The sequence below is a fragment of the Rhopalosiphum padi genome, chromosome 3, assembly GCF_020882245.1.
Source record: "Rhopalosiphum padi isolate XX-2018 chromosome 3, ASM2088224v1, whole genome shotgun sequence".
Taxonomy (NCBI): domain Eukaryota; kingdom Metazoa; phylum Arthropoda; class Insecta; order Hemiptera; family Aphididae; genus Rhopalosiphum; species Rhopalosiphum padi.
This window is the reverse complement of record NC_083599.1, coordinates 13,598,738-13,610,465: the sequence shown is the minus strand read 5'-3', so window position 1 is coordinate 13,610,465 and position 11,728 is coordinate 13,598,738. Positions and strand designations below refer to the sequence as shown.

General features: G+C 30.7%; 1 protein-coding gene across 8 annotated transcripts in view; it reads left to right on the top strand.

The window, feature by feature from the left end:
* Positions 1–8,659: 8,659 nt before the first annotated feature.
* Positions 8,660–11,728, top strand: part of LOC132928003 (protein alan shepard) — a 118,831-nt gene continuing 115,762 nt past the window's right edge. For 4 of the 8 annotated variants that reach the window (XM_060992560.1, XM_060992557.1, XM_060992563.1 and 1 more), the window contains exons 1-2: positions 10,434–10,452; positions 11,414–11,539. In XM_060992560.1, coding sequence (XP_060848543.1) covers positions 11,444–11,539 — 96 coding nt within the window. In that variant the 5' untranslated portion in view covers positions 10,434–10,452; positions 11,414–11,443. Of the gene's footprint in view, positions 9,073–9,153; positions 9,430–9,523; positions 9,653–10,433; positions 10,453–11,413; positions 11,540–11,728 lie in introns of those variants that run through there. The other 4 variants (XM_060992558.1, XM_060992555.1, XM_060992556.1 and 1 more) reach the window with 2 other exon arrangements.

The following is an 11,728-nucleotide window of genomic DNA, read 5'->3' as shown; positions in this document are numbered from 1 at the left end:
TCCATGCAAATGCAGTCTCGAGTTCAGCTGTTTGGCTTCTTCGATGCGTCAGTAAAGGGTTACCGAATATCTGCTCTTTCCAATCTTAAACCAAATTATCCACGGGTTCCACCAACCTTGAAATAGGTGTGGTTTGTGTATCTCAAGTGTTAACACTAGGTACAGAGGGAGGTAATAAGACCTGTGGTTAAATTAGTGTTATTACTTACATAATAGTTTCCTATCCTTTAGTACCTTTTATACATTTATAATTGGCCAGGAAATTCCAGTTAGCACTGTTCCGGTCAAGTGACTTGTATGAATGGACATTGCTTATCTTTTGTCGGTGATACGGCGTAGGTACCCCTGTTATAAAGGTGGACTATTATAAATAGTTACTTTGTTTATTTTTTCTTTTCTTTTTGAAATGTTATATTATATTATATTATTTAAATTTATTATAACTTTTATCATTGTAGCTATGTGTTTATTTTTTGAATACTTTGTCTTCGATTTTTATCTGTCTAGCTGCGGCGGCATATCTAAGCCTTAAGGTATCACCATCATTACCTACACAATTCCTATCATTATGGTTTTCAGAATATGAAATTGAGATCTCTCATGTGAGTAGTATGTTCGTAATTGCTTCCTGAATTCCTGCCATTGGGTACCGGTTCTTAGACATGCGTGTTTATATTGATGCAATCCAATGATCGAGAGCTTTTTCTCGCCCCCGGCCCGCTTCTTGCATTAGGGACAGGCCATCGCGCTTTACTGTCTGTACGTCATACTATAAAACAATAGCATACCGTTGACCTGTTCAACCGAGACTTGGCCGTTATTCGTTTTTGTCACCTGTGCCTGCCGAAGGTGAACAAGCTGCGCGTGACTGCGTGTTCGTGATGGTGCACCCGTTAACGGCGTTAACCTGAACCGTTTTCTAGTATCTAAATGCGTTCTAGCCTGGTACGCGTCTATCGCCAAAATAAATTTTAAAAAGTTTTTGTTTGGTACCTAGGTAAATATTATATATCTTTGTAATAAATATTAATCGCAATACTGCAACAGTCGCAATCCAAGATAACATTTTGTATACGGTTATCTGCTTTAATGACAACATAATATTTGTCAATCTCTTTTCGACATCGCCGTCAATCGAACGCTGTAGGTACTACCACCTACTACCTATTATCATTATCTGAATGAAATACTTCAATAAATTAAAGTTCAATTTCAAATATCGTTTTATTATTTTAACCAGCATTTTTTACAATCCAAACTATTAATAAGATAAAATAGAATTGTTATAGGTGCTAAAAAACAAAAAATTTATAAATTATTGTGATTTTGTAAAAATATGAACTTTAAAGGCATATAAAATAAAATTGTACTAGTGTATTTTTAATATTTTTATATAACTAAAAAACAATTTATGTGGAATTTTGCAATAAACTTTTAAGCTTTTTGAGTACCTAAGTAAAAAATATCATATTAACATTGATAAAAAAAACTATAGTAGTAATACATTTTATATTGTACTGTACATTTTTATATTGGTTTACCATTTTACTAATATTATTTATATTCTTATTATAGAATTATATTATTTATAAGTACTTAATACTATAAATTTATAGCAATTGCATTTTTTTTCATAGTACTCCACCAGGACATGCATAGGTATAGCTCATAAAAAACTAAATGTAATTCATACACCACAATTTAATTTTATGTACAAGTTTTATTGCATTTTCTGAATAAATGCATTTTTGGAACTTTTATAAGTACATTAGGTTTTGTTAATTGTATGCATATTCGATATTTTTAAAATATTTACAATCGTACTTATTGATCAATTCAAAATAAAATTATTATAGATATATTTTGTGTATTCATACCTAGTGATGACATGTTATTGCCTTTTCTGTAAATATTACTGAAAAGCAAAAGAACACTACATAAAGAAAATAGGTATATGTTGTTGAGTATATAAATTAATTTAAAAATAAACAGCTGGTACATTTAATTTAATAAAACAGTTCTTTATTTATTGCTTTTTATAGATATTAAATTGTATTTAAATAATGTTCTAAAAATTAATTTATTTGAACATATAAGTTATATAATATATATAGTCATTAATAAATTATTTTTCGATATCAAAAATTATTTTCAGTTGAATTTTTACATTTTTAGTAGCATTTTAATCAGGGGCTTGCACCCGAATTAACCTGAACCCCTAACGGCTAACACCCCTTAAAAAATCGGTTGCATCCGAAAACCGCACACTTTTTCGGTCATTATATAACAAAATACCCCAAACTTATAGTGGTTAAAACCGCACACTATTTTTACTGCTAACTAACGGATTAGATAAGATAAGATTATAAGATATTATACTGCAATAATCATGCTAACACGTTTTAAGACTTTAGTCACCACTCGTTATTATTTTATTAGTCGGTCTTGTTTCTTGTGTATACAGTATACATATACAGTGCTTACCTATAGGTATTTAGTGGTTTTTTGCAATTTTATTAAATTATTAAAATATTTTTAATAAGGCATAATAATGGATTTTAAAATAATTGAGAGTAATAAAGGGGGCAAGTGCTTAATACTCGACAATTTTAAATACAGACAATTTAGAGTGTGTAATAGTGAAATGTGACTATCATATAATAATAATCAAAATGAAACAGCTCTGTGGTTAAAAATGTTTTTTTGGATTACCATTTTTACCAGTACATGAAGTCACTGAGGCATTCGTTGACTTAATGTCCATATGTCCACCACAAGATGCGTGTACTGCATTTGGAGACTATACATTTTTGACAACTACATCGAAGGATAGTTTTCAATTGAAATGTGGACCCATCCAATCAATGAAAATATAACTACAAGGACAACAAATGGTGCTGAAAGATTTCACCAAGGATTTAATTCTGAGTTTTACACCCCAAATCCATCTGTATTTATGGTTATTGATGTTTTACAAAATATTTATATCGATACAGTGACACGAATGAACCAGTACCATAATGGAGTGCAAAATATTGTCCGTTCAATTGAAAAACAAAAACAAGTTAGTAAATACATAATAGTCATATTTTCGATTTTTAATTAAATTGTATATATTTTAGAAGCACTTGGTGTATATAGTGGAAACAATTTTTAATCAACGGAGATCGTTTGCAATTTTTAAAAAATGTCGGTAATAGATTTAAGCCAATCAAACTTTAAAAATTGTACATGCTTTACATTTTTAAATTTTTTAAATTTTTGTTTAAATACATTTTTATAATTTTTACATTTTAGAATACTCGTGTATATGCATTTTATTTGAATACATTTTTTTACATTTTAGAATAATCGAATTTGCATATTTTTGTTTGAATACATTTTTTAAATTTGAATATTTTTATATAAATTTTTTTTTTGAATAAATTATAAATTATTAAGTATATCTAATCTAGGTAAGTATAACCTTTTTGGGGTCAAAATAAAAAATGTGCGGTTTTTGGATACAACAATTTTAAAAATTGTACGATTTTAATCTATTAAATGTGTGCGGTTTTGTTCTGTATACTTTATTAAAAGTGTGCGGTTTTAGGAGTCAACGAAAAAATCAAACACCCAAAACCCATATAACCCGAATGATTCTGTTTTCCTAACACCTGTATTAACCAAAATCCGAATAGATCATTCGGGTTAACCCAAAACCCGAATATTTTTTAAATTTTTTTAATCTTTATGTGATATATCATTTTGTATGTATTTCTTGTGGCGAGTTCTATTTTGTAGAGTTAAATAATTAATAATAATAATAATAGGAACAATCTTACAATCAATCATAGGTAAATTCAATAATTATTTACTTGAAAATAAAACCATTAAAATATTTTATAATTTAATTGATTTTAATTAAAGAATTAAACCAAATCGCCTAATCTTAAATTATTTCTTATACCTATTTTATAATATAATTTATTACTTTATTACTTTATTATTATAGTATATAAAATAAATCCAAAAATAGCTAATAGCAATATACAATTGATACGGTCTTAACAAATCTGAACGTATTGACAGTCGTGACCAAAATACCAAACGCTAATAATTAATAATACTTAGTGTTATTATTTTATTAATGAAATAAGTTACGATAAAATGATTATGAAATAAGTTTAGTTCGTATTTTAACAACAGTTCTTTTAAACCAAACTACAAATGTTGCAAATTCGTTTAAAAAATGTATATTTTATTATAAATAACGTAAACACTTTTTTTTGGTGGGGGGGGGGAGTCATCGAAAGCTATGATTTTTCCAGATTACTCAACACCCGTATTAACCAATATTAACCCGAATAATAACGGTTTTGAAAACCCAAATGTTTGTTTAAATTTTTTATTTCGTTGTTTGAACACCCGAATACATCCAGCACCCGAAACCCTAAACCTGAATAAATGATTCGGTGCTAAGCAGCTAAGCCCTGATTTTAATGGTTAAAATTAATTTTACTGTAGTATTGTATAGTATAGTACTGTGGTTACAGTTTAACGCCTTTACTGTAGAACGTAGGTTTTCTTAGTTTTCTTTATAAGCTTTTAAATAAAGACGAAACAGTTTGGGAATCGTTGATATAATTTAATATATTCAAGTATTGAAGTAGGTATATTATATTATGATTTCTAATTAAATAACGCTTATTAGTTTGTTATAAAATAAACTCTTTTTTTTTTAAGTTATAGCTGTTATAGGTAGGTACCTTAACTTTTTGTAGTACCTACTACCTACTAATAAACAACATTACTTCATGTCTTCATAGATAGCTTTTCTTTTCAAGTTTGGTACAATATAACCTATATATATTGTGTTTCAGTCTCTGTACTTAATTTAATACCATTATGAAATCGACTACCTAATTACTAAAAATCCAAGTCATTTTTCAGTTAGTATTATCTAATTGTTTTATAACTGCTGTATCTGATTATGTAAAACAGAATCAAAGTAAATCCAAAATATAAATATTATGCATTAGTGGATAATAATAAAAAATATGGTTGAAATAATTAATTAAGAAGAAAAATTAAATTAAAAAAAAGCAATTTAGTTAATTTTTAATGTTTGAAAAAGATTAATTTTCTTTGTTATATTGTAGTTTTGTAAAATAAATTGTTAGTTTTATATTACTAGATATTATATAGTACGTTTAAAAATAATAAAAATTTGTTAAATGAAAGCTGTAAAAAAGCATAACATCACATATTATATCCATTACCCTACCTACCGTAGTAAAAAAAAAGTTTACAAATGATATTATAAAATGATAGTAGGTAAACATATACTATCATTACATATTGTATTATAAATTATAATACAATACTTTACTTAGTTACTTAATAAGCACTGTATGTCTGACGTCTGTGCACTGTATGACTGTATAGATGGGCAATTGGAATTTAGAAATCAAGAAAACTAACAATTTATTGATATACAAATGCAAAAGGTGATTGGATTAAAAAAATAATGTGAATTACTATAATTATACTAATTATTAGTGATAGACTAAAAAATTAATCACACATTATTTGGTATAGAAATTTAATTAATTTTTTATAACCATTATAGATATCAAGTAAAAGTTGTAAAACTATATTGATACCATCATTTATTATTAGGTGCCCGGAATTGGCCCGGCCCGGGTGGCTTTAGGGCAGGGCCGGACCTATAAAATTCTAGGCCGGGCTGAGCCGGACTTAAATGTAGTTGAAGCCGGGCCGGACCGGGCTTTATGACAAAATAATAACATTTACATATTAAACAATATATTATATATATGTCAATAACAATAACTGATTATTTGATTTGTTATTAAACTTTCCGCAACCGTTATGTTTTTATTAAAAATATGTTGTTAAGTAAATTATAGTTATTAATTAATAAATAAAATATTTAAAAAAAAGAAAAACCATAAAAAATTGACCTATCCGCCCGGGCTTACTTAAAAAAATTACCGGGCTGCAAATTTCAGCCCGTGCAGACATCTAGAGTCTAGACTGACCACACAGCGACAGGCATTAGTAAAAATATTTTTGCATCGATCTGTGAATAAGCATTATTGTTAGGTTCAAAATTAAATAGTCTTATTATCGCTAATTTCTAACAAAACGAACACACTACTTGATTCCTTTCAATTATCAGTTCAGTTTGGTAAAATTTAGTCGTATTTTAAACTGACAACTGTGCATTAAAACTTCTAAGAAATAGTCAAAATAGGTGTAAGGGATTAATCGATTAATGATAATATTAATATTACTATAAAAATGTATATATTATCACAAAGTTATAATTAATATGTATTTATTAATTATTTTATAGTGGGTACTTATGGCGGCAATTGATGCCATACTGCCATTTTACATTTTACTGAAAATTGTATAGTAAAAAAAAAACTAGTTGCTTTTTGTTTATAACGGGTTAGATCTTATGAATTTAATTTAACTAGTTAACTTAAAGTTATTTAAAAAATAACTTTTTAACTAGTTATAACCAGTGTCTGATTTACCAATTCGTGGGTTTAGTATCTACAAGTACAGTTTACAATTTTGGGCCCCAAATTGTTCATTACTATTTTTTTTAATGCCAAAATAAAATGTATGCAAAATAAATTTTAAAATTAATGTTATAATTTGTTATTAGCTGTTTATAAATGAGTAGTTGGATCAAAGAATAATATTTTATTGTCAAAAATATGATTATTTAGTATACTGCAAGAACACTATACGAGTATATACTTTAAATGTGTCTAATTAATGTTTAATATTTATTCAAGTTAGTAGTAGTAGGTAGTAAGTTAGTAAGTTTGTAAGTATACAAATTTAAAGTCAACGTTTTTTTTTTTTTTAATAAAAATTAGTATTTTGATTATTACTTTTTACACTTATATATCAAACTAAATGTTTAATGTTTTAATTCAAATTTGATTTCAGCTTTAAGGCCATCATTTTCAGAAAAAAGTCATTATATAACCCACCAAAATATTCAAATAAAATCTTTATCTATTTTATTTTCCCAAAGTATCTATGATAAATTGATAAAAAGGTATACATATAATTTTATATGCCTGAAGTCGGTGGGCCCCGAAATTTTAAGGGCCCTAAATTCGCATAGATTACATTATTTAATGAATATCATAATTTTACATTTTAAAAAAAAATGTTTTTAATATAAATCTCGAACGAAAAAAATATTAAAATTAGCTTTATATCGAAATAATACAATTTGATTAATTTCTAAATTTTAAAGTTATTCCTAGTATACTACGTAACACGTTACACGTACAATAAAGTAACAGATTTAAACAAATATTCACTTTTTACTAATAAAGTATAATATTTAATAAATCATAATATAAATATATAATCATAATTATGTGTTAAAAATGTATATATATTAAAATGTATTATTATAGGGCCCCATAAAACCTTAAGACGGCTCTGGTGCTCAGTGCAATTGTCCATTTGTCCTTCCATAAATATGGCACTGGTTATAACTTATAAGGCCTAATAATGATGGGTAATTTTGGTCAACAAGTTAAAGCCACAATTCGCATTACGCATAGATAGTTGCTTGACATTTATTCATAGACCTTATACTAAGGTCTATGCATTTATTAAAGGATTAGCGAGAGCTTTGCCATCTATCGGCCGGACAGACAGCTTTCAGCGGCGCAGAAGTACGAAACGCGATCGGTAGATGGCGCGTCATATACCGCGACTTGCGACGCCACCGCCACTGCCACCTACGCATCTTCCGGCCGGTTACAGCGGCGGCGGCCTCTGGAACAGCTGTTCGCGGGACCGGCATGAATGTGTCACCCGATCGCGCGGAAAAATGTCCCCCGCCCAGTCCCTGTAACGGTCGCCGCCCCCACATACGACTCGCCTGAGCCGAGGGACTGATGCGACCGGAAGTCGCGGACGGTTATAAATATTACCGTGGCGCGAACGGCCGCGGTCGAATAGATACGCGATATTTGCAGCGTTGCAGTCGCGAACTCAAATAATAAAAAAACATGTAAGACACGAGAAATTATTATTTTTGATATACCAACGACAACGCGTCGGCCGACGGCGTAGTGCCGCGCCGATCAATCGAACAGGACGAGGAGATCGCGTAGAAAATCGCAAATTTTCGGCCAAAAAAAAAAATATCATCCGTTCCCCGTTTATGCAGTCGGCCGACGACATCCCCACAGCGGCGGCCTTTTTCTGTTCCATGAGAGCACAATGCACATTATACACCGGTAAACCCAAAAATCGATCAACGGGCCGTGTGGGCGGGTTCGCGTACTGGCGGGTGCCGGAGGGTAGGACAGCGGGTTTTTTTTCATCACACCCTCCTCTCGCGCGCCGTCGTAATTTTTTCCTCCGTTTATCATTATTACTATTTCAGGGATGGGTTGCTCCACCGCGTGTCCGCCCCCGCCCTGGCTACCGTGTGGCACGCTCACCCCGCCGTCACTATATTATATAGGTGGTAGTATTAATACTACTATTACTACTACTACCAGTTACCACCACCGCTACTACTACTACTACTACTACTACTACTACTACTGCTACTACGACTACTACTACAACCGCCACCAGTCACCACTACAACTGCGACTGCAGCTCGTTGGGCGTGTGTGCGTTGTCAGTGTGCCCATTGAGCGAGTGTGTCGCCGTCGGGTGTGCGTGCGTGGGTGTGTGTGTGTGTGTGTGTGTGATCGCGCGCGCGCCGGCGTGTGCGAGTGTTTCCTTATCCGCCGGCCGACGACGTGACGACGACGTCGACGCCGCCGTTCAGCACGACGACGACGACGACGACGACCGCGACCGCAGACGACCCGACGGCGATTATTGTTATTATTATTATTATTATTATTACTATTATTTATTTATCGCGATAACGATTCGGGCCGGTTAAGTCCGTGTAAAAAAAAAAAAAATAAAAAAAAAAACGCTTCCGATCGCCGTCGGTCATCGTCGTTCGTGTGGTTTTTTTTTGTTTTTTACCTATTCACCATCGTTCACCAACGGCGACGGGTAGGAACTCGCCTATTATTCGATAACGAGCACAATAATAATAATAATAATAATAATATCGTCACGTCTCGCTGTTTTCAGCTATCCACCCGCCGCTCACCTCTTCCGCTTCGACCGCCGCCAGAAGAGGGTTTTCGATATCCCCGAAGAACCGATGCTCGAGGCACTCACTGACGACCTTACTACAGCACGCCTGGTGCCTAGTACTTCTTCTTCTTCTACCGCAGTCGCCGTCTACTAAAACATAGAGGTACCTCTCTATAGCGGCACGAGTCGTCGTCATCCATAAATCTAATCAAGCAATATCGTCCCATGGTCACAGCTATGTCTGGTACGAACAACGGACACTACACACTGGTAAGTGCCTAACGCCAAACACTGGAAATCGATAATATATTCTATGTTTTTATACAAAACACCGTCTCGCGGACGGATCTCTGTGGTTTTGCAGGAGGAACACATTGTCCCGATTCGCAACAAGTCCGCTCTGTACACGCATGTGTGTAGATAATAAGCGGTAGAAAGTTGTCGTCTGCTCGCTGCAGCCGTCTTACCAGTCGACCATATCGATTGATATTTCGTAAGTGTTAACCTTGTGGAAATCCTACAATCGCACCGCATTGACTGCAGCTTGTGGCCCTGTAGTTATGAGTAGTGTGTGTGTGTGTGTGTGTGGGTGTGTGTGTATTGAGAGGAGCTTTATACCCACATTTTTATATTGTTTGATGTTGATTGTTGAGTAAATGGCAAATGTAATTTTTAAGTTTTTTTTGTGAGCACCGTTTGAAGCTTCTGCATCACTGTAATTTTAATCAGTTGAAATCGGCAACCGTACACCTGGATGGTATAAGCAGAGTATGCAGTTTTTTGTTCAAGGTATCCATTAAAAATACTTCTAGTTTTTATATTTTTTTGTTGACATTAGTTGTGCTATAAAATGCAATAGCATGTACATTCAAAAGCATTTTAAGGAGCTCCACCAATGATTCTTTATTATGCTGGTGCACACTCCTTATTTACATTATTTTAGAACAGTTACCTAGTATATGCAAATTGTATTTTCACTGCTTACTACTACATTGTTGTACAACCTATGTCATTATTTCTATTCCTTAGTAACTTATATTTGATAAGAATTTTTATATTGGATAATTGATAATAGTAATCATTTTTAACTACGCATTAATAATATTCAACCTATTACTTCTGTTGTTTTTTTTTTTAAATTTTAATTACTTTGTGTATAATAAACTATAAAGGAACTATTGTGTTAATTTAAATTGTTTACTATTAATGATAAGTAAGAAAATGTAAAATGTTGTATTTGAATAAATATTTAGAAGAGTTTAATAGAGTATAACATAGAAGTGTCTTAATAAAGTAATTTATTTATTTAAAGAATATTATAAGTTCATTTATACTAAAAAATTGTAATTAAACTTTTTTTTATTCCTTTTACAAGCATTTCATTCATATTTTGTTTTATGACCTAATTCTCATAAAAATCTATTTGATTTTCATATAACATAAGATTGTATTTGTATCCTAGATTTTATGTTTGGTTGTTACTCATACAGTTATCAATATTATAATTTTATTAATTTTAACAAACTCTAAAAATTATTTGTTTTCATCAGTTTAGTATACTAGTATGGCAATATACATATTTAACATTTTAAGAATTAATTAATTTATGATTTAAATTTGTTATTTATATTTCTGAAGACTATACAGAATAATAGTACAATCAATTATTATTTTTTTTTTTTTTGAGGTTTAGTTTGATAATTAAAAAGTTTTTTATTTCAATAATACATATTATAGGTACCTAATGGAAAGACAAATATTTTATTATTGCTTTTATAACTAAAAATGTGCTATTGTAATTATTTTATATATATTATATTTATTAAATTAATAAATGAGACTTAATTAAGACAGTGGTTTTATCATCATAATTTTATAATTTAAAAATATATTAATTATTCTCGTGTTTTAATTGTCTCCATCCATATCAACTAAACTACCTATTTTTAATACATAATGATTTGTTAGACTATAGTTGTATTATTGCTGGTAATTATTTATAAAATAATTAGCCTTTGACATCAGTAGATTTTGATTGTAATTATTTTATCCAAGCACTACACTAAATGCTTTAGTAATTATAAGGGCTTTGTTTTCAGTTTGTTTTTTGTAGATTACATTTTAAATCTGAAATGTATCAATATTTTATATTTTGATGCATATGATTTTATGATTATTGCCCACAAGTCAAAAATAGTGTGTCCAGTATACTTAATGGTAACACAATAATTGAAAAAATATTTTTATATTTTAGCTGTTTAGAAGTTTCCTAAAAGCCGTTTGAATGCAAGTTGCAACGGTAATGCATCCCATGCAACATGCTGGAGGAGTGGCAACCTATTATGCTACTCCTAGGCCAACTCATCCACACTACTCAAGTGTAAGTACCTATATAATAATTAATTGCTATAACATGTGATATGAAATGGATTCATTAGAAAATATTTTGTCATAAATATAAAAGGTATTATTTATGTCTGTATATAGGTATATACACAATATATTATATATTTAGTTATATATAAAGGTATATTTAGCTTCCAAGTACCTTACTTACCAATTCTTATGC